The sequence below is a fragment of the Bos indicus genome, chromosome 8 (genome assembly GCF_029378745.1).
Source record: "Bos indicus isolate NIAB-ARS_2022 breed Sahiwal x Tharparkar chromosome 8, NIAB-ARS_B.indTharparkar_mat_pri_1.0, whole genome shotgun sequence".
Lineage (NCBI taxonomy): Eukaryota > Metazoa > Chordata > Mammalia > Artiodactyla > Bovidae > Bos > Bos indicus.
This window is the reverse complement of record NC_091767.1, coordinates 74,750,920-74,774,850: the sequence shown is the minus strand read 5'-3', so window position 1 is coordinate 74,774,850 and position 23,931 is coordinate 74,750,920. Positions and strand designations below refer to the sequence as shown.

The 23,931-nt window shown below is 39.2% G+C and overlaps 1 protein-coding gene across 1 annotated transcript in view; it reads left to right on the top strand.

The window, feature by feature from the left end:
• Positions 1-23,310, top strand: part of SMU1 (SMU1 DNA replication regulator and spliceosomal factor) — a 32,611-nt gene extending 9,301 nt beyond the window's left edge. Inside the window, exons 5-12 of the mRNA XM_019966401.2 lie at positions 7,107-7,235; positions 8,716-8,835; positions 10,138-10,254; positions 10,879-11,006; positions 11,601-11,727; positions 13,662-13,829; positions 17,935-18,087; positions 19,314-23,310. Of these exons, the coding sequence (XP_019821960.1) occupies positions 7,107-7,235; positions 8,716-8,835; positions 10,138-10,254; positions 10,879-11,006; positions 11,601-11,727; positions 13,662-13,829; positions 17,935-18,087; positions 19,314-19,412 (1,041 nt within the window). The 3' untranslated portion in view covers positions 19,413-23,310. The remainder of the gene's footprint in view (positions 1-7,106; positions 7,236-8,715; positions 8,836-10,137; positions 10,255-10,878; positions 11,007-11,600; positions 11,728-13,661; positions 13,830-17,934; positions 18,088-19,313) is intronic.
• Positions 23,311-23,931: the final 621 nt, after the last annotated feature.

Genomic DNA, 23,931 nt, shown 5'->3' with positions numbered 1-23,931 from the left:
TACAGCCTTGACATACTCCTTTTCCTATTTGGAACCAGTCTGTTGTTCCATGTCCAGTTCTAACTGTTGCTTCCTGACCTGCATACAGATTTCTCAAGAGGCAGGTCAGATGGTCTGGTATTCCCATCTCTTTCAGAATTTTCCACAGTTTATTGTGATTCACACAGTCAAAGGCTTTGGCATAGTCAATAAAGCAGAAGTAGATGTTTTTCTGACATCTCTTGCTTTTCGATGACCCAACGGATGTTGGCAATTTGATCTCTGGTTCCTCTGCCTTCTCTAAAACCAGCCTGAACATCTGGAAGTTCATGGTTCACATATTGCTGAAGCCTGGCTTGGTGAATTTTGATGATTGCTTTACTAGTGTGTGAGACGAGTGCAATTATGCAGTAGTTTGATCATTCTTTGGCATTGCCTTTCTTAGGGATTGAAATTAAAACTGACCTTTTCCAGTCCTGTGGCCACTGCTGAGTTTTCCAAATTTGCTGGCATATTGAGTGTAGCACTTTCACAGCATCATCTTTTAGGATTTGAAATAGCTCCACTGGAATTCCATCACCTCCACTAGCTTTGTTCGTAGTGATGCTTTCTAAGGCCCACTTGACTTGACATTCCAGGATGTCTGGCTCTAGGTCAGTAATCACACCATCGTGATTATCTGGGTCGTGAAGATCTTTTTTGTACAGTTCTTCTGTGTATTCTTGCCACCTCTTCTTAATATCTTCTGCTTCTGTTAAGTGCATACTATTTCTGTCCTTAGTTGTGCCCATCTTTGCATGAAGTTTTCCCTTGGTATCTCTAATTTTCTTGAAGAGATCTCTAGTCTTTCCCATTCTGTTGTTTTCCTCTATTTCTTTGCACTGATCACTGAAGAAGGATTTCTTATCTCTCCTTGCTATTCTTTGGAACTCTGCATTCAAATGGGTGTATTTTTCCTTTTCTCCTTTGCCTTTCATTTCTCTTCTTTTCACAGGTATTTGTAAGGCCTCTTCAGACAACCATTTTGCCTTTTTGCATTTCTTTTTCTTGGGGGTGGTCTTGATCCCTGCATCCTGTATAATGTCATGAAGCTCTGTCCATAGTTCTTCAGGCACTCTATCAGATCTAATCCCTTGAATCTATTTGTCACTTGCAGTGTATAATCCTAAGGGATTTGATTTAGGTCATACCTGAATGGTCTGGTGGTTTTCCTTATTTTCTTCAATTTAAGTCTGAATTTGGCAATAAGGAGTTCATGAACTGAGCCACAGTCAGCTCCCAGTCTTGTTTTTGCTGACTGTATAGAGCTTCTCTATTTTTGGCTGCAAAGGATATACTCAGTCTGATTTTGGTATTGACCAGCTGGTGATGTCTGTATGTAGAATCTTCTTTTGTGTTGTTGGAAGAGGGTGTTTGCTATGACTAGTGCCTTCTCTTGGCAAAACTGTATCAGCCTTTGCCCTGCTTCATTCTGTACTCCAAGGCCAAAGTTGCCTGTTACTCCAGATATTTCTTAACTTCCTACTTTTGCATTCCAGCCCCCTGTAATGAAAAGGACATGTTTTTTGGGTGTTAGTTCTACAAAGTCTTAATAGGTCTTCATAGAACCATTCAACTTCAGCTTCTTCAGCGTTACTGGTTGGAGCATAGACTTGGATTACTGTAATATTGAATGGTTTGCGTTGGAAATGAACAGAGATCGTTCTGTCATTTTTGAGATTGCATCCAAGTGCTGCATTTCGGACTCTCTTGTTGACTATGATGGCTGCTCCATTTCTTCTAAAGGAGTCTTGCCCACAGTAGTAGATATAAAAGTCATCTGAGTTAAATTCACCCATTGCAGTCCATTTTAGTTCACTGATTCCTAAAATGTCGATGTTTACTCTTCCCGTCTCCTGTTTGACCACTTCCAATTTGCCTTGATTCATGGACCTAACATTCCAGGTTCCTATGCAATATTGCTCTTTACAGCATCGAACTTTACTTCCATTATCAGTCACATCCACAATTGAGTGTTGTTTTTGCTTTAGTTCCATCTCTTCATTCTTTCTGGAGTTATTTCTCCACTGATCTCCAGTAGCACATTGGGCACCTGCCAACCTGGAGAGTTCATCTTTCAGTGTCCTATCTTTTTGCCTTTTCATACTGTTCATGGGTTCTCAAGACGAGAATTCTGAAGTGGTTTGCCATTCATTCCCTTCTCAGTTCTTGTTAGAACTCTACACCATACCTGTCCATCTTGGGTGGCCCTACACGGCATGGCTCATAGTTTAATTGAGTTAGACAAGCCTGTGGTCCATGTGATCAGATTGGTTAGTTTTCTGTGATTGTGGTTTTCAGTCTGTCTGCCCTCTGATGGAGAAGGATAAGAGGTTTATGGAAGCTTCCTGATGGGAGAGACTGACTGAGGGGGAAACTGGGTCTTGTTCTGATGGGCAGGGTCATGCTCAGTAAATCTTTAATCCAATTTTCTGTTGATGGGTGGGGATGTGTTAAGAACACAACAGGAACAGAGCCTTGCTGCTATGTCGCTTCAGTCTCTGTGCAACCCCATAGATGGCAGCCCACCAGGCTCCCCTGTCCCTGGGATTCTCCAGGCAAGAACACTGGAGTGGGTTGCCATTTCCTTCTCCAATGCATGAAAATGAAAAGTGAAAGTGAAGTTGCTCAGTCGTGTCCAGCCCTCAGCGACCCCATGGACTGCAACCTTCCAGGCTCCTCCGTCCGTGGGATTTTCCAGGCGAGAGTACTGGAGCGGGGTGCCATTGCCTTCTCCGAACAGAGGCTTAGGGTGATGTTTTAAAGAAAGTTATCACTGGTGGGAATGGCATAATTTGATCTGGTGCCCCATACTCTTCCACCATTAATATGGCTAAATTTCATGCCTAGCTCCCAAACTGTGTAGGCAGCAAGAGCATGCTCCATTTGTTGAGAAATTATGCAGAAACTAAAGGAGGGGGTGGGGATGGGATAATGGGTAAGGTAGTTGGTTCATTATTCAGTCAGTCTGTAGTTCTTACACATAGAAATTGAGTCCCCCAAAATAGGAAAACTAGGATGATAGTGCAAGTTACTTTTTTCCTGAATTGTTTTTATTGTTGTTGGTGTGTTAAATCGAAGCATAGTTGATTTTACATTGATGTGTTATTTTCAGGTTGTGGCAAAGTGATGCTGTTTTCTTTTTCTCTCCTTCCCTCCCGCCCTCCCTGTTTCCCCCTCTCTCTCGTTCTCTCTCTATATATTTATATATATGTGTATATACATATATAACTGAATATGTATAATTTTTAGATTTTTTTTCTATTATAGGTCATTATAAGATGAAGATATTAAATACAGTTCTCTGTGCTATACAGTGGGTCTCTATTCAAGTTTTAAAACTGTTTTCCTCCCTATTGTGTCCCTACTTTCTTTGAGTTCCTTTTTTTCTACCTGTTTGTTTTAGTGCCAGTGTTAAAAAAAAAAACTTTCCTCAGATTTCAGAGTGAAGCACCGAAAAGCTGGGAACTGTGTGGGAAGGGATGGAAGGTGGAGTTTGAGAATTGATAAGATTGAGTGAAGCTTCTCTTGGACTGATCAACTTTTCCAGAGTATTCCTCTAGTTTCCTGCCTGGGGGTGGAGGTTAAGAGAAATCTCCCTGTTTAGCATACAAGCCTGCACTTAATCCTCCTGTTTCCGTGTAGCTTTTTACTTACACTCTGCCCCTCAGCTCTGCCTTTTTCCGTAGCCCAGGATCTCAGCTTTTCCAGAAAATCGACCATGCAGCTTCTCTTGAGGCTTGGGCAAGGCAGTCGCCTGTTGCATAGGGTTGAGATCGGTTCTGGATGCTAACTGCTCTTTATTCAGATTTTATCATTGCCATATGCCCTGCCTTGTCCTTGAGGGGGTGTGTGGTGCCTTCAATTTCTAAGCTTTTTTGGAATTTGCAGGGTAGTTTGGCTTACTGCTTATGGCTTCTTCATTCCCACCTTGCGTAATTAGGTTTCATTTTTATCTGTTCTTCTTGGTTTCCAAGCTGGTCCATTCTCTTTGCGGCTTCTTAAATTTAACGTTTTTCTTCTGCTGTTACTTTTTTCATTCTCTGTGTCTTTTGGGGTTATGTACCTTTTTTATTCCTTTATTATTGTCACTTCAAGTGGGGTTTCTAGAAAGAGTGGAAATAAACTCATGTTGTCCTCCACATTTAATTGGTTAGATATGAGGAGTGAGTGAGGCTTTCATTCTGGGTGCTCTTTTAGGATTCTGGCTTCACTGACTTGGTAGAGAATATAAAAAGAAGGGCAAGTTTGTTAGGATGGAATAAGAGACTGGATGAAGCAGACCATCAGTTTGGGATGTACTAATATTGAAGTTCCTATCAGACATACAAGTGGAGATGTCCAGTGTATGTGCTGGGATTTGTGACTCTGAACTTCAACTTTGAGGTTTTGGCTATGGCTATAGATTTGGAAATTGCAGTGGTAATTGAAGCCATATATGAAAATATGACTACCTAGGAAAAGCAGGTAGACTAAGAAGAGTAAAAATTTGAGAAGAAAGCCATAGAGAACACTTAAAGTCCATAGGATAAACAGACGGGAACAACCAGAGAGATGAAAAGGGAAACCAAGAAGAATAGGGTTAGAAAAAGCAATAGGAGTTTCAAGCAGATGAAAGGTTATTGTAGTTGAGAGCAGCCAAGAGCATGGAGAAGATTAGGGTCACAAAGGGAGTCTGGTTTTGGTCACAGGGATATCTGAGGTGCGCTTCCAGTGGAAAGATGGGGACAGAAGCTATGTTATAGCAAGTTAGAAGCAAATTAACTGAGGTGTGAAGACAGCAAGTATAGGTGACTTATGAAGGTTGGTAGTTAAAAGAAGGAGATGAGGGTAATGTAGAAGGAAGAGGGCCATAGTAGCTGAAAAGCAGAGGGTAAGAGAGGGGTTTTTGTTTTTTCCTTTAAAAGATGGGAGTGATTTGAAACTGCTGTAGACTAAAGGTAAAGAGTGCAGAGAGTACCCATTGATTGGAGATAAGTCAAGTCTTCTGGTCATTACAGTAAAATATGAAAAATAAGCAAAATATGGACTTTGAAAAGAAAAAAACTGTAGAAACATTAAATATTTCAACTATAGTGGTTAAAGAATTAAATTGAAAATTTAGTAAATTTGTGAGATATAAAATATTCGGAAGTTGATTGCATTTCTGTATATCAGCACTAGCCAGTTCAAATATTCAGTGAAAACAGAGTTCTTGTTTATACAATATAAAAATTCTAGCCCTAACTTTGTGGGAAAAAAATGATTTCCTTTTTTTAAAAAAGGAGAATCCTTTCAAAGCTTCCAGGAGAAATAAATTTGAGAAGATGATAAAACATTGATTTTCTTGGATAGGACTGACGGTTGATACCAGTTCACAATAGGTTTAGAAATGTATCACAAAGATTCTAGTATTCATCTGGAAATATAAACTTAGAGAAGTATATTCATCGAAGAAATTTTGGGAAGAAGAATGTTGAACATATTAGCCCTAGAAATAGTGAAGCGTTTAACAGAGGTTCGTAGTTTAAATCATTTTGATAGTTAGCATCCAGTGCAACAGCACAAGAAATTGACCCTATTATTTATCAGAATTCAGTAGATGGTAATGAGACTGTCACAGAATTTACGGACAGGAAGAATTATTTAGCGTATGGTATTGGGGCCCCTACTTTAGAATAGGGGAGAAATGTCAGATCAGAGTCCTCTCTCATATTTTATAATCATAATTTCAGATATATATTTTAAGAATATAGATCAAGTTAGGTAGTGATGTATCAGACCTCCTATTACAGGACTTCCTGTTATTAGGGAGTAGACACCAAGGTTAATGTCAACAAATTTCATTACTTGAGAGTTTAACTTAGATGAAACCTTTAAAAGCTGTAATAAATAAATAGGTAGATTGGGAAAAAAAATTCTTTTTGGGAAATACGAAGATACAATATCTTGATCACATTAAAAAGCTTACAAATTGATTAAAAAAAAAATGTGAGCCAACAGTAGATAAGTGAACAAAGAGCATGAGTAAACAGTTAACAGAAGAAGTATATGTCATTAACAAACATGTAGTAATAGAAAAGGTCAGACTAATCAGAGAATTTACTAAAGTAGGGCATAATTTCCCACTCGTTAGAGTTTTTAAATGACATCCAAAATTATTGAGTTTTGTTGATATAACAAAGGGAAAAGAGAATAAACACTGATCATGTCCCCGTGTTATGTAACATATATTGTTTCATCCCTTCATCAACTCTAGGAATTAGGCTTTTTTCTGGACTTTTAGTTGGCAAATTAGGGATTCAGAATAGCTTAGTTGACAAACTAGGGCCGTCTGTCTCCAAAGTCCATGGTTTTTCCATTCCCTATAATGCAGTTGTGATTGCTATTGTAGTTGTGGTTTTTTGGGAAAACATTTTGGTAGTGTGTCTAAAGAGCCTTAGCCATTTGTGTTCTTTTTTCAATTCAGTAATTTCTGTTCTAGGAATCTATTCTGGGGGGGGGGAATATCCTGATAATAGAAAAAGCCTTACATCCAAGGCTATTCGTTGCAGCATTATTTAGATGAGTGCAAAAATTAGAAGCAATGTAAATGTCCATTAATATATTAAATAAGCTATGAAACATCCACTAGTAGAGAATATAATGTTAGAATAGAAAATGTTAGTTTGTTTGTTATGTCATAGCATGATATAATGATAGGTGAAAACAGGGTATAAAATTTTACGTAAGGTATAATTACAGCTATATAAATTAAACATGTTGGGGGGAAATACTAAAAGGTAGCATATGCAATGCTAATTGTAGCTGTGTTTGGATGTTGGGAACTATGGGAAATTTTTGTTTTTCAAATTTTATTTATAATAGGAGTCACATCTATTAAGAAAATGGCTGTAGAAACTTGGACCCATTGGCTCTGAGAATCCCCTTCCACCTTGAGATCAACCTCTGGTCCTAGAACACACAGAATAGTCCAGGCTGTGTTGTGTTTGGATGGCCAGAGATGGTGGGTCTGGATAACTCATATTTCCTGTGAACCTCACCCTTTCAGGCTTTGAGTAATCAGGACTAGGTTTTAAAAGCACCCAAGTGGATTTCTTTTCTCATAGGCATTGAAGTGGCAGCAGCACCAAGGATTGCTTCCTCCTGGCATGACCATAGATTTGTTCAGAGGCAAAGCAGCTGTCAAAGATGTAGAAGAAGAAAAGTTTCCTACACAGCTGAGCAGGCATATTAAGGTAGGATCCTTCGACCGCCCAGTTGGTAATCACTTGTTGGGAACTCAGTGTATGCTTGCTCAGCCTGGCCCTGTGCCAGTAGCTTGGGTTGGGGAGTGGAAGTCATTCTTCAGCTCTGACAACATTCATGGTTACTGCTAGTGACCACTGAGGTCCCCCTGTGGCCTGGCAGTGGCACACCTCAGCTGCATTACCAAGTGGACATTCATTGGATGTTGACCCATCATCTGCCCTTGGACTTTCTCCCAGGAATCCTGCATTTGGAAAAATGCTTTAGCTCTCAGGTTAAGCCTGGGACTAAAAACCATGAACTCTGTTACGTAATTTTCCTGTTCAACATTTGTGTTTTTGCCTGCTATATGTTTGGCAAAGGACCCGGCCTGGATTGGAAAGTGGGCTTCAGTGGTGTTTGAGGAAAATAATTTTATCATCTTAATGGCTGGTACTTGGTGTTTTTTTGCGTTTTTTTTTTTTTTCTTTCTGAGACTTTTCTAGTAAAAAGCATAATGAAGTAATTGTTGCAGTTCCCAGAATTATAACTGTATTTACTACTTCGCCATCTCCTTTTTATTCCTTTTTATTACAATTTCTTTTTGGATTTGTGCTCTGATTGAGTTTATAGATTTAAAAGTATTTCATAACATCTTTGGCTTAGTATTTTGAATTTGTCTTTTCTGGATTATATGTTACGACTTGCATATAAAGATAGTTTTGAGCAGCACTTTTATTTACCTTGGCAAAACCCTGCGACAAATAGAAATCATTAAATTATGCTGCTGGACGAAGATTTTCTGTTTTAAACACTTCCTTTTGGGGCATTTAAAATGAGACTCATAATAGAGCTTTTCTCTGTTCTCATCTGTCTAATGTACTGTAGTTTCCATCTGTTAATGGCAAAATCAGTGCTGATAAATGCTCCAGATACCTTTCCCAAGCATTTCTATCGGCTCTAATTAGTTCTCTTAGAGTTAGTCACACGTTATCGCTTGTTTAGATGAAGGTCATGAAAAGAAACAGTGATAAAAAATTTGTTTAAAAAATAGTGTAGAAAAACAACCATTTATTTTGAAAAAATGAATTTTTCCCCCAGATTAAAAAAAAAATAGGAACATATGGCATACTAAGTGTGAAAATCATGTTAACAGTGACTGATTCTGGTAAAAACTTACTGTTTGAGATAACAGGATTATTTGTTTTAAGTCCCTTGCTAAAATAGTTTTTTTTTGTTTTTCTTTGGAAATACCAATGTCATTAAAAAAAAAATCAAATTAGTTTCAGTGGTGAACCTCAGTGTTAAACTGGTTGGAGAGAATATATCAAGCATTTCTTTGTGTCTGGGTACAGAAACACCCTTCCAAACTCCATAATATAGGCTGGCTATGACTCTGTGCTAGGGCCGAGCTCTCAAAAGATTAAAATGGGAACTGTTTTAAGGCCACTAGATAAAAATGCATCTGTTTCATTGTTTCATTTGAAACAGTTTGGTCAGAAATCACATGTGGAGTGTGCTCGATTTTCTCCAGATGGTCAATATCTGGTTACTGGGTCTGTTGACGGATTCATTGAAGTATGGAACTTTACGACTGGAAAAATCAGAAAGGTAAATATTTTAAATATATTAATTTTTCTAGTAGGAGAATTATCTGTTATTGTTTTTAAGTTATCTGTTATAGTTACAATTTAAATTTACTTTTTGAATGGGTAAGATGTACATCTGATAAAACATTTTCTAAAACAGAACAGTTATTCAGTAAAGGCTCTTGTTCCCCACTTTTGTCCCTCAGCCAGTCAGTTCCCTTCTTTGGTGCACCCAGAGTTACCACTTTCTTGTGTAATCTTTATGGAATATTCTATGTGTATATGTAAGCAGTTGCTTATTGTTTGTAGTCTAACCTTTTAGTAGTACTAATTGCATTCCTCTCATCATGAATGAAGTGGAATATCTTTATATGTGAAAAGCCACCAGTATTTCCTAGTCTGTGAAGTCTGTTCATATCCTTTGCCCATTTCTCTTTTGGACTACTTCTTACTGATTTGTAAGAGCTCTTTGTAGTTTGAGGAAATCAACTTTGGTAATATGCATTGCAAATATTTTTCAGCTTTGACTTTTGTCTTTTGACTTAATGTATGGTTTTGCTTTATACAGGTAACAGTTTTTTGTATCATCATATTTTATCCATCTTTTTTCCCATGATTTATTCAAATACTTCTGTGTTTCTTTTTGTGTTTAATTTTTGATCCATCTGGCATTTGATTAGGGTGATAAAATTGGCATAGATCCAGCTTAACTTTCCCAAATAGCTACTTAGTGACTAACCACTGATTTAAAATGTAATCTTTATGATAGAGTACTAAATTCCACTCCATGTGTAGTGGATTTATGAGTGGTTTTCACTTTCTACATTGTATAATTCTTTACAGTTTGCCTTTTTTTTTTTTTAAACCATGAAACAGCCTCACTTTATAATTAGAAAAAATAAAGATATTTCATTATGAACAGTAATGGATGATAAAAGAAAAATATCAAATACAATAATCAATACATGATTTTAGGAAAGGTAGGTGACTACAGAAAAATGTTTCTCATGTCATACCGTTAAATAAATTCAGATTTATTAAAGATGTACAATATGAAACTGTAGGGGAATTTTGCTGAGAAAGGATTAGTAAGCAAAAGATGTAAGCTGTTACATTTGTATTTTTTATAATACTTATTTGAATTGTGTAAAAAAGGTACTCCCAGTGTTATCAGTTGTTCATCAGGATAATGTGCATGACACTGCTATTTGCTTTGGAGATTTAATCAGCAGTCTACCATCCTGCTTCCAGTAAGTTTGTAGAGACCTGGGATAACTGGTGTTTTTGTGATATTTTGATAATTGCTTATCATTGTTTCCTTTAGGATCTTAAGTACCAGGCACAGGATAACTTTATGATGATGGATGATGCTGTTCTCTGTATGTGCTTCAGCAGAGATACAGAAATGTTAGCAACTGGTGCCCAAGATGGAAAAATCAAGGTATGAATTAGAGACATGAACTCTTATATGTAGACATTTTGAGAGTTCTGTGACAAGTTAGTCCCTAATAGGGTTTTTTTTACCTACTCTTTATTGAGCATCAACTTTATGCTAGTCACTTTAGTTTTTCTTATTTAATCCCAATAATAACTCTGCTTACAGAGGCCCAGTAATTTAAAGTCACACAGTTGGTAATAGATTTGGGACTTCAGATCTGCTCGTGCCCTTTCTGCTGTGCCACCATAGCTTACCTTATTTGGTGTGTTTTGCTTTGGGGTGGTGGTCTGCAAATGCTTAGCAGTGATCAGCTGTGGCTTGTATTTAATTGCTGGTCAAATTACCCTGGGCTAGATAAAATACAGAAATGGTCTCTGCTAAGTGAACTTAGAGTCTAAATTTTTGCTTTAATAATTTAAAAGGAAAGAGGTTTAAGTTTCAGAGGATTCAAGTTGTCATTGTACTTTGAGAACCTGACATATCATATTCAGCCCTTGGCATGCATTTTTAATGCTGTTTTTAGTACCTTAGTGAGCCCTGTATTTTGCCTGGCTCTGCAGGGTACGAGTGGGACATGGGACACTGTATTTATAAGTTTTTACTATTCTTCTTTTTAAAAAAATAAAGGTATGGAAGATTCAGAGTGGACAGTGTTTAAGGAGATTTGAAAGGGCACACAGCAAAGGTGTCACCTGTCTAAGCTTCTCTAAGGATAGCAGTCAGATCCTTAGTGCCTCTTTTGACCAGACAATTAGGTAAGTAAGAATCTCCAAATTGCCCTCACTTTTGTTTGATATGATTAAACTTCAGAGGGAGGTAGTAGTTAGTGATTTCTGTGTTTTCACCAGGATTCCTTTATATGGACATTGAGGGAATAAATGAGTAATAAATACATGTGAGACCTTATTTCCCCAAAATACAGCTGACACAGTGCTATTGTGTCGTCCATTTGGGTCTCTACCCAGAAGAGAGATCAGAAGGGGATTTTAGCACCGCTTCATGTTTCTCAAAGTGTGGTCTATGGACCCACCTGCATCAGAGTCACCTTAGAGAGCATGTGACAAATACAGATTCCTGGGACCCAGCAGAGACCTAGAAGTCTGTCACTGAACAGAAGCTTGTGGTATCAATAGCATATTTTTTTCCAGTCTCTCTGCAAAGCTTTGTTTTTGTTTTTGTTTGATTGTTAGACATAAGGAAAATACTACTCCATACATAATTGTGTAGTCCCTGTTCTTAATATTTTAACATGAGCTTCTGTAATTCATCTAAAATGCTTTCAACACTTGGTTCCAACCACAGTATATAGGATATTAATTGCTCTTTTCATTTGCTTTTATTTGTGATAGAATTCATGGTTTAAAATCTGGAAAAACCCTGAAGGAATTCCGTGGCCATTCCTCCTTTGTTAATGAAGCCACCTTTACACAGGATGGACATTATATTATCAGTGCATCCTCTGATGGCACTGTAAAGGTTAAGTATTTGCTACTGATGTTATTTGGGGTGTCTATTCCATTTTTTCTATTTTGCCCTTTGAGGAGTTTTCAGTGGTGATAAGGTGAAAGTTATGGTGGCTAAACCTCTTTACACTGTATTTTAGCCATAATTGAGATCTGTGACAATAATCATAGTCTGCGGGTAATTCCTGTTGGCCTAGGACCTCAAATCTCAAACCTACAGGCTATATGATATGTAGGAAAAGGTGTAGAGTTCTAAACTTAAGTCAACTCCTGTTTACAGGACTTTGTGACTTTGCCACAAAGTCAAATGGCCTTGCCTGCAACAGTCAAATTCACGAAGGGCTCAGTGGCAGAATAAATAGGTCTCTTTTATTGCACAGCTTCACCCCACACCCAGCCCCCCACGTTAGGACCTTTCTGATAGCATTAATGAGGAATAAGATGGGTGTAGAGTAGAACTAAGTCCTCTTAGTTACTTGCTATCTTCATCTCTCAGCTGAAAGTAATAGATCTTCAGTTTTAAGAGATTTAGTTATTTCAAGAGAGGGCATCATTTCCTAGAAAAGATGGGCAATCCAAATTGAAAATTGCTAGAGATCTTTGAGACACTCCATTTACATTGTACATCTGCTTTTGAATTGCCTTTTGTAAGTGAATGTTCTCTGGCAGAAGACCTAAACATCCTAACACAGATCCCTAAGAGTCAGACCCCTTTCTGTGATGGCTTGGGAATTGAACCAGAAATTTGAAGGTAGGAGATGTACCCTTCCTCAGGATGGAACAGAAATACAGAGTTCTTGGTGCTTTAGTCATGGGGTTTGCCCTCTCTGTGCTGTGAATATGGGCCTTACAGCCTATAGGACTGTGAGGTGGCTTGTACAGGTCTCTTTGTTTTGTAGTCTTTACCTTTAGTTTTTTGCAGTAGGTGGGGTAAAATATCTCACTGACTTTTTGGACAGAAAACTCTAGAAGTCCCTTGATCACCGAAATGTTCATTTCTCCCCTAGGTCGCTGGGCTTTAGAGAGGCAATCGGGGGAGATGATAACAGTATTTATTAAGGAAATAAATATTGAGACAACTAGTGGGGCAGCTATTTCCTCCTTTTTCTAGGTATTTATTCAACATCCATTTTGTGCTAGGTTTCATTGAAGGCACAGGAGAAACACAGCATAGTCATGCCTTTGAGGTTTTTATATCATCACTACTCATGATGTGAGTAGTGTCCAGACACAGGCAACAGTTGGTTCATCCCTTCTCTAAGCATGTCTCAGATTTCAGTAACTATGATGTCTGATTATCTGCGTCAGTTCATAATAGTTCAGAAGGGCAAGGTAAAAAGCATTAGGGTGGAGAACTATTAGAAGAGGTATTGGACTGGGAGAGGTCATACAGGTGGCCAAGAGTAGCCTCCGCTTCATGGATCCTCGCTTGTGGCTGTTGACATTGTGACTTCTGTGGAGTGGTTCTCAGTACAAACTGAATCATTTGTGGAGCTTTTAAAAAAATAAAGCTACATACATCCCACCCTAGACCCACCAAATTTGAATCTCAGCATCCTGAGTATACAAATCTAAAAAACCCTCATTTCATTTTGATGTCCAGAGACCGGGTAGCTTTCTGGTTGTTTATGACAGTAGCATTGTTGACACATAGCTAATTTCAAAGTTAGGAAGCTTGTTAGCCAAGGGAAATTTTGTAGGAAAAGAGCATAAATTTTAAGAGTTTTATTATTTAGCTTTCTAATTTTTTGTTATTTTTATCAGTTAATCAGCAAATAGAGGAGTTCTTTTGTATATGGCAATGCTAGGTATTTGGACTGTAAGCAGCTTTTTTTTTTTTTTAGTCCTTTTTTTTCTTTTAAAGTAACTTAATTTTCAACCCCCAGACTTTAGAAATTGCTGCACTTCCCCCCCTAAATGTTTATGCCTTATGTTTCGGTGTTGTAGATCTGGAACATGAAGACCACAGAATGTTCAAATACCTTTAAATCCTTGGGCAGCACTGCTGGGACAGACATCACTGTCAACAGTGTGATCCTGCTTCCTAAAAACCCAGAGCACTTTGTGGTTTGCAACAGATCCAACACAGTGGTCATCATGAACATGCAGGGACAGGTGAGTGCTCAGACTGTGCCTTTCCTTGGGCCCTTTGGGCAGTTCCCTAGTCAGAGACACTTGGTCCTACACTTTCAGTGAAGTATCAGCTATCAGTTCACCACTCAGAAAACCAGATACACTGTTTTTTAGACACTTATTTAAATTTTAAATTCTGCTGTCTACAAAGCATCTTTCTGGCATCTCAAAAGTTAGCTCCTTTCCCTGGAATGTTTGTATACTATGGTCTTTCTTTTGCATCCTTTGGATAAATTAAATTCTCTCTTTTTTTTAGTTTGTTTTTTTGGCTGCTCTGGGTCTTCGTTGCTGCATGTAGGCTTTTTCTAGTTGTGGCGAGCAGGGGCTACTCTCCAGTTGAAGTGCATAGGATTCTCATTGTGGTGGCTTCTTGCTGTGGAGCACAGGCTCGAGCAGCCGAGCTTTAGTTGTTGCCGCTCACAGGCTATGCAGCAAGGTCTCAGTAGTTGTGGCACACAGGCGTAGTTGCCCCTTGGCATGTGGGATTGAACCTGTGTCCCCTGCAGGTGGCAGGGGATTCTTAACCACTGGATCACCAGGGAAGTCCCCTGGTTTGTCTTTAAACCTTCTTCAGAACCTCACTGAAGATTTTAAGGTATAACAGTCCCTCTGAGGGAAGGAGACATAGTACGTGGATTAAGAGTTTGGGATATCTGTTAGCTACCACATGATCTAAGGTGGAACTCCAGTAGAAGAGCAACAGTGTCTTCATGATGTGTGTTCGTAATCAGAACACCTGCTGGTTCCCAAAGAACCTCACTTTTGTAGCCCCAGGGACATGAGGAGTATCAAAGTTGAGGTCTCAAGCCCTTGGATGTGTTGTGATGCTACTGAAATGTTGACCTGGGCACTTGGGGATCTTGCTGAGCGTGGAGAAGACCCAGGGGCTGGTGTATGGAACTGTCTTTCCATTGCTTAAGTCCCTATAAAAGATAAATCGGTGGTGACGAACCCATGGTTGAGATGGCTGATCCTCAGTACTGCTGGGACACTGCATAATAGCCACAGCTGCCCACTTCTTAGTTTTCTGCTTGACCTTTTGTGTGTGTGTGTGTGTGTGTGTGTGTGTGTGTGTGTGTGTGTGTGTAGCAGAGTTTTATTAAGTATAAAGAAGACAGAGAAAGCTTCTGACATAGACATCAGAAGGGGGATGGAGAGTGTAGTCTTATCAAGACCTTATATACTTTTATCAGACCCACTCCCCACAACATACATCTTAAGATAACAAGATTAGTCAGAAGGTTCTTGTTAAGGAGATACATTGTTCTTATATAATCATTAGTACAGAGCTTAAGGAAAAACATAACCCTTGAGCCATTAGCTCTGGGATTAAAAAAAAAAAAAGTGTTTTATGGGACTAAGATGAAGGAATGTAGGAAAAAAAAAAAAAGTTTGTCCTTTTCTCCTCCTTGAGAGCCCTGGACCCCTTCCTTCCTTGAGGGCCCCAGACTCCTTATCAGTCTACCTAAGAATTAGTTTTGTCATTCACCCCTTTTTCTTTTAGGAGAATTATGTTGCCAAGGGAAAAAGGTGGCATTTTCATTCCATAACTACTTCCTGCTGGGATGGGGGTATTGCCCCTAAATTGTTGAGGCAACATATTCTCCTAACCCGCATATTGAGGGTTTCTAATCCGGGGACCCAAAGTTGGAGGAGGTTGTAGAAGCTGTATCGGCATGAACAATCATTTGTAACCTAAAAGCTTTTAGATGGCTAGAAACAAACCCCATTATACAGTTACAAAACTGATGTAAGGCGAAATAGTCATTAAACCAAGTTAAAACGTAATCACAATTAAAAGTCACATTATTTCCATAGTTAAGGTACAGTGAGTTATACCAATCCATTTTAGGATTGTTAGATGTCTTCAGATTAAGAAGAAGAGGTGCCACATATATTGTTGTTGGTGAAGAGGTGAAGAAAGTCCTTTTCTTGAATTGGAAAAACCCACCATGTGAAGTCTTCCAGTGATGAAGAAGGGAGCATTTTGCAGACCTAGCAATTAGACCAATTTTGGAGACGATCAGGGGTCACCTGCCAGGGTTCTTGTAATATCTGTTGAAAGATTGAAAGCTGAGTCACGTAGTAAATTCTAAGGCTTCAGGATCTATGACAATATTGGTGCACAAAAATGGTCTGCCATAGACACAGTCCCTTCTAGGGGCAGTGCGAGCCCTCGTTAAAGCTATGGGTAAAACTTTAAACCAGTTGTCTTGTGTTTCCTGAGTTAGCTTATGCAGACTCTTAATAATGTCATTTTCTTCCTTTTCAAAGGAAGTAGCCCTGTACTTTCAATCTGGGATTCCTGACTTAGGTTCTTAGAAACCTCATGCTCACCAGCAGCGCTTCAATCCATAGAGTTTGGAGGCACAGCTATGAAAAGGACTCGCTTTTAGGACTCTGGCCCCATATGGAAGCAGCCAAGAGAGATGCTGCTGAAGCTAGAGTTCCACCTCATTCCCGACTGCACTCCTAGCAAGTCTGGGTTCTCATGACTATTCCAAGCTTGGGGTCTGAGTAAAAGTACACAGCAACAACATGGATCACAAGTCCCTTGAAAGTCTATGATCCAACAGTTTAGGTTAGGGGTTCTAATTCCCCAGGCAGTTACGGAATGGTCAAAGACCAGGAAAAGGTGACTGAGAAAGGGAAGTTTGGTCCACATGCTTCGCCCATTTCTGGCCGCTCCTCTCGCAGGGACATTGGGTGCCTTTTGGCATTGGCAAGTCGGTATAAACCCCTGCCTGACAAAGCTCCCAATTTGGGGGCAGCCTTCAGTCATTTTGAGGCACCTTGAAACTGCAGAGTAAGGCTCTGCTTTGTACACTTGCTTCATACTTAATTCTGTACGTCTCAGGCTCTCAGTCAGTCACACACACAGGCACATCGTAGAGTTAGTAAAGTAAAAGTATACTAAAAGAAGAGGCAAGCTAGAGCTCTGAATGTCCTTACCTTGTTTTGAAGATCCCAGACAAGCCCCAAAGATGATAGCTTGTGGTGAATGATTCGAATTCGTGATCTCTGAAGAAGATTTAGCTTCGGGACTGGGGACCAGGCTTGATCACTCAAGAACTTTTGTGTAGCAGAGTTTTATTAAAAGTATAAAAAGGAGAGAGAAAGCTTCTGACATAGACATCAGAAGAGGGATAGAGGGTGCCCTCTGCTTGACTTAATTAAAAAGTTAAAAAAAATTTTTTTTTGATTCATAAAGTTACAAAAACAGGGCAGAGTTCCTATACACCCTTCCCCTGCATCTGTCAATGATAACATCTTACATAGCCATTGTATAATTATCAAAACCAGGACATTGACATCAAAACCAGGTACAAGACTATTAAATATGAGCCTTATTTAGATTGTCTTTACATGCATTCATCTTGAGGTGGGACATGAACAGCTCTGTGAAATTTCATCTTGTTTTATGTAACCACCACAGTTAAGGTATAGAACTGTTTCACCACCCTCAAAGAAACTCCCTTGTGCTGTACTTTTTATAGTTAAATCCTCTCCTCACAACCCTAGCCCCTGGCAGCCACTGATCTGTTTGACACTATTCTTTCGAGTATAGTAAATAAGAGTCACACAGTATGTAACCTTTAAACCTTTTGAGATTGGTTTCTCTCCACTTGATTTGTGATGATTTAAGTGGTATGTAAAATAGATCAAGCAAGGTCTTAAAGAGATAGAGTTCCATTATGAATGGGAAGGGCATCTCATTCTGTTAGAAAGAGGAAACTAGGGGGCATGGGTCACAGAGCATTGAGAACCAGTAGCATGATTTAGGAAATTGTGTATGGTAATGAATTTGCTTCAGGATAAAATGACTCAATAGATTAAAGAGTAGGATTGGTGACCTGGGACATGGAAATTGTAAATTTCTATCTGCCACTGACTTACAATAGCTTATCTTTTGTATATTTCCCAGTCAAGAGGATTTAGCACAAGGTGAATGGAATTGGTAATCTAATTATAAATGACAGTAAACCAGAGTACAAAATAACATAAAGATGTCCGTTTCCCCTGCTGCAGTGGAACTACTGCTAATCCAGATGTTTTATCTTTACCTTGGACTGTGTTGTACTCTTAGATTGTCAGAAGCTTCAGCTCTGGTAAGAGAGAAGGTGGTGACTTTGTTTGCTGTGCCCTCTCTCCCCGTGGCGAATGGATATACTGTGTAGGGGAGGACTTTGTGCTTTACTGCTTCAGCACAGTCACTGGCAAACTGGAGAGAACTTTGACAGTAAGTATTACTGACTTAAGGCCATCTACAGAAATTGTTAATGCTTACATCTTTCTGAACTCAGAAGTAAACCTTTTTCAGACTGCTGTCCTTGTGAATCTTGATGTAAAAATATGTAAAAGTGTCATCAAGTAAAATAAAGGGTCCATAAGTAATTGTATGGAATTACCTCCTGTATCTGGAAAAGTCATCTTTCAGTGAGCCCTCAGCTTCTAGTGGGTAGGATGAGTGTACATAAAGCAAAGGAGGAGGAAAAGGAATGTGCCTGTCTAGCCAGAGTAGTTAAACCTCTTCAGGGTAGTTGGAGTGACAGATACAGCTAGTCTGCATGTGTTTTCAAAGGCTAGTTACTTGTATATTACCCTATCAAATTGGTTTTTTAAGCGTTTAGTAACAAGGAATAATTAATGCAGCTGCTGTAACAATCTTCAAATTTCAGTGGCCTAACACAATGAATATTATGTCACAATGTGATATAAATTGCATCCTCCTCCTCCCTCTTTTAGCTGTGCCATTTGGGAAATGTGGCCTCTAAAGTCTTAGGAGAAAAGATAATTGAAGGGGTTATACTGGATGTTTTAAAGACTCACATCTGGAAGTGGTTTATATTATTTTGTCCATCGTTCTTTTTTGATTAGAATTAGTGCTGCCAGCAGCCCAAATGCAAAGGAGGAGTGGACAGGGAAAATGCAGTCTACAGTTGGGAAGAAGAGATGGTGTGAATGTATAAAAAAATCATAAACATACCTGTTAGAGAATAATCTCCTCTCAAACTATTCTTGAGTGAACTTTTGGTACACCAGCCTTGTGAAGCCTCCTCCAGTAGAAAGCAAAGATGTGAACAAAACAGAATGAGGTGGCAAGTGTCCTCTAGCTGAGGAAAATACTGAGTTCACTGAGTTGAAGGAATTGTTCAGTCTCAGCCACTGTCTTGGCCTAATATTTGCAAAATGGATGATGACTGGGACCAGCTATAGCACCAAAAGTGGTTTGGCATAAAGTATAATTCACACATTATGAAGAACAGTACAGAAAATGTGATCAGCCATCTGATAGCCTCGTTCGAGTTTTTGGTTTGTATGTTAACCCTCTTTGAGGTTCCCTTAGGTTTGATTCCTTTGGTGAGAAGTAGAAGCTTCTCTTCTTACCCGCCACTCAGCTCTGGTAGCTTCTTCAGTGATTTGTTAGTGACCTCTGTACCCTGATTCTGTGCTTCCCTATTCCAGGTTCACGAGAAGGATGTGATTGGTATTGCACATCACCCTCATCAGAACCTGATTGCTACTTACAGTGAAGATGGACTGCTAAAGCTCTGGAAACCCTAATTCAGCTTCTCTTTTTAAACTAACTTGAGAGCACGTACTTAAAATGAAGATATTACTCATGTGTTGCTTTTTTTTTAAGGCCAGCTTTTCTAAGCAAATCATCTGAATTAGGCACAAGAATAATTTTGTGAAAATTCATGTTTAAGTAGCAGTTACCACTTTTTATATATTTTCAAGGTATTCACTGGGGCAGTCACTTAATGCTGTCAATCATCTTTTACCTGAAGAGCAAAATACTGGTATTCCTAGGGAGAAACTGTACTCCTTTGATTATTTGAAATGCTTTGATTGAAATGGGCTTCCTGCAGTAAAACTTGTAAATTAGGAACTATCCTAAATTCATTAGCTGTTTACTATCCCACCTTTTTTTTTTTTTTTTTTAAAGATGTTAATAAATTTTACACCTTTCTGGAGGCTTTGTTTTTAAATGTAAATAAATGCCTATCTAGTTAAGGCATTTACTTAGAATCAGATGAAGAGTGCAGGACACTATATTATCATCCCTGAAGTCAGTTTCCCATAGGATCTCATTTCACTGCCCTCCCCCGGGGCGTTCATTTTTTCTTAATTGCAGGATCCACTATGAGAATTCAGTTTTGGCATATCTCCTTTGTATGCAGAGGAAGGTTTTTGCATTGAAAATGTGCTGTTCAAGAAAAAATAACTAGAAGAGATTTAGGAAACAAACTCTCAGCAGTATTTTGCATATGGGTCTTTTCTGTTTCAACCAATATATGTGGAATGCCTGTTGATGTGTTAAGATAATGTGGGTACCATTTCAAGAAAGTGAGCTTATTTATGGAGGCCTTTTATGCCCCATTTCCCCAGTTATTAGGTACAGGTGAATGAGAATTTTGCAGTCTTAAAACCCTTTGTCACTTGAAATACAGTCTGATCTGTATTAAAGATGAGCAATGCCTAGCATGTAAAAATGCTTAATGCTGGCCGAATAATTCTTTAACAGCACTATGAAATCATCTTTCCCAGTTACACTCCCCAAATTTGGTCTTTTTGCCACAAAACCTTAACTTTCTCACAGAATGTCATTTGTGTCATTTTGAGAGTTGAACGATAGCTACATGACTGTAGCCTGCCGTACCTCTCAATGAAGAGCAGCTTTCATTTAAGTAAAAGAAGTTTAATGTGGAAAGAAAAGAGCTCATGCAAAAATTCCTTACAAAAATCAAGAAACCAGTTTGATTTAGCCCACAACCTCATGAACTGGCAGTTCAGAGGCTTTCTTTGTGCCAAGGCTCATGGAGAACAAGAATCTATCAGCACGGGTGCACTTAGTTCTACGAATTTTTAGCAAACATCTCTTCTGTTCTTGCATCTAATGCTCAGGATGGTTAGACCAATTTCTGTCACAGGATAGGGGAAAAGAAGCAAGTTAACAGGATTAGTGGTTGATAAGAGGAAATCTGGAGTTTTGATGACTGGGAAGCATTATGCAGATCTAAAGGGTTAGGAAAAGGTTTTCTGGAGTTGACTGTGAAAAGGACCATCAAGAACTCAAGGTAAAGGGCTTTGGTGATCTTAGGGGGAGCCTTTCCAGGCCCTGCAGTGTGCTACAGGTCCAAGGCACGTGCTGCACAAATGGTAAGGTCCGGGGAGACAGGCAGAGAGGAGAGGACTAGTCTACAGGCCTTAAAGTATATTTTCTTAAGGGAGTTAATGCTCATAACTGGGGAGGAAAAATCTGCCTTTCCCAAGTTTTTTCTTCCAGTCCCTTGTTCCTGGTCATCTCCTGCAGTAGAGAAGGCAGGGGGAGCCCTGGGGAGAGGCAGAAGTGGTGGAGAGCTTGGGTCGGGCATGACTGAGCAGTGTGGGAACCAGGAAGGGCTCCTGGACCCTTGCTTGCACCCTACCCCAACCCGGGTTCCTAGAGAGCCACTACAGCCCATGTATTTGACACTCCTCTCTAGCACTGGAAACTCAAAATGCACGTGTGCTTGCTCAGTCGTGCCCAACTTTTAGGGACCCCATGAACCGGGGCCCTAAAGACTCCACGGCATTTTCCAGGCAAGAATATTGGAGCATGTTGCAATTTCCTGTTCCTGAGGATCTTCCTGTCCCAGGGATTGAACCTCCATCACTTGGGTCTCCTGCATTGGTTGGCAGATTCCTCATCACTGCACTACCTGGGAAGCCAGAATTCAAAATATATGGCATTCAAGTTAAGCCCTGCCCCGCAAAACTCCATGAGTTGTTCCATCTCCCACTCAGTTGTTGCATTAATGACTCTGGAAAACATTTAATGACCTAGTACTTCACAGCAGTTATTTTTTTCTGAGTCTTAGGTATAGTTAGGTCTAATTCAGTGTTGTGTTAACCAGTTATTTTTCAGCTTGTATTTCTACCACTAACAGTATTTACTGAGTCCTTCCTATGTGAACAGTGTTGTTTCTCAGAACTGCTTTATGAGCTCCAGCCTATTGAGTCCCATGATACAAGTGAAGAAACAGGTTGACCGTGGTTTTATACTTACTCCTAGGGCTCACACACTTTAAAAAGTGTCATTTTCTTCCATCTTATGGTTTGGATAGAGGCAAAGAGTCCATGGGTGTTTCTCCACATTTGGTTAAGACTTATCTAAACTGAACACAGGCGGTGAGAGGAGTAGAAAGAGACCAAGTACAGCAGTGGGGTTTAGCAAGCACGTACAAACTTGAGAACCAGTAAGTAGACCAGGGGTCCTTTTCATCATCTTCAAGGTATTTCAATCCTTGTTCTGTTGGTCTTTGAAGGTGGCTGAGATAATCAAGTGAAGTGATACTGTTGCTCAAGCATTTTTTACTCACTGTGCCTTTAGAACCTATGCTTCCTATTCCCACATTATTTCAAAACAGGAAACTACCAGTATGTCAAAGACAGGAAGCTCCCTTAGTCTGGAACAGACTTGGTATAGCAAGGGCTGCCATTCTTTGACCCTCCACACAGCAATTCTACCAATGGTATTACTGTTCTGGTGATTTAATATAACTATATCCCCATGGTGGTGGTGTACGGCCTTGGCTGTATATATGACCATCCTGGTTGCTGAGGCTACACACAGCTCAACTACACCAAAATACCTGAGACACATCATGTTTTGGCCAAGGTTGGGAGCCAGTATTATACACACAAAAAAATCTGATGCTAATTTCACAAGATTTGTCACCACGTTCTAAGACCCTCATGGGACGTAAAATTAGCTTTTTATTCCCTGCAAGTATGAATGGACAGGGGGAGCATCATTAAGGAGGCATTAGGGCTAGGTCCAGGGAGCTACACTTCTGTGAATGCACTATTTCTTTGTTGACCTTGGCTAGAGTTAAAAAAGAACTAACTTTTGGTGTTTTGTTTTTACAGATTACAAACCTGTCAGTTTCTGCCTCTCTAGGTTACTACTAGTTTCTTCTAGTGATGTCTAAAGATATTTTACTGTGGTCAAACAAAAGTAAAAGCTTACTCAACCGTTTTTGAGTATAGATATCTCAGTAGCACTAACCTTATTAACTGTTGTGCAACCATTATTGTTTTTAAACTAAGTTTCCATTCCTCCCAGCCCTTGGTAATCTGTGTGCTATGAATTTGCCTAGGTAGTTCATATAAATACGTAAGGCCTTTCTGTTACAAATACATGTATGACACATTTTGTTCATTCACCTGTTAAAACACCAGCATACGGGTCTTTTCCAGTGAGTCGGTTCTTTGCATCAGGTGGCCCAAGTATTGGAGCTTCAGCATCAGTACCTCTAACAATGTTCAGGACTGATGCTGAAGCACCAACAAGGTACAGGGTTCTCATTTCTTCATATTCTCACTTGTTTCCATTTTGGATTACTAGCTACAAAGTGGTATATCTCACCGAATTTTCATGTTATTTCCCTCATGACTAATAAATATTAAAGCCTCATGTAAGGATTTTTGTAATTTTTACAATGTATTTATAAGACAGGTTTATCGCAGAGTTTTTTAGACCAATATTTTCCTTTCTGAACACTTGCCTGGCCAGATTAAAAAGAGATAATGCAAGAATGATAGGATGGGGAGAAGCTATCAATTAAGACTGTCAGTATGAGAAGAAACCTGAATGTTTGGGGAATATGCACTTCACCCCAAGTTTTAGTCTCCTCTTTTTAACTCGTGTTGTAAGGGGAAGTTAGGTTGTGGAGTACATGTCTATGTTAGAACTGTTTAAGGCTCCTGATTACGAGAGAGACAGAATCAGTAGAACAAGCGAAAACCCACATTCCACTTCAGTGTGCAAAAATTCTTAAGCCCCCCATCCCATTTGTTGCTCATTACTCATCCCTCCACTTTCACTCTGCACCCTTATTTAGTATTAAACGTCAGAACTATGGTTAAGTAGTACTTTTCTGGTGTTACTCACTTTAGTTAAATGAAACTAGTAATCTTAACTAGTGAAAAGCCAATGCTTTAACCTGGGAAAAAAAAACCTGTGGTGACACACTGGACATGCTTTGTAATCAGTATATTAAAGAGACATTCATACATTTCAAGAATTGCTTAAATT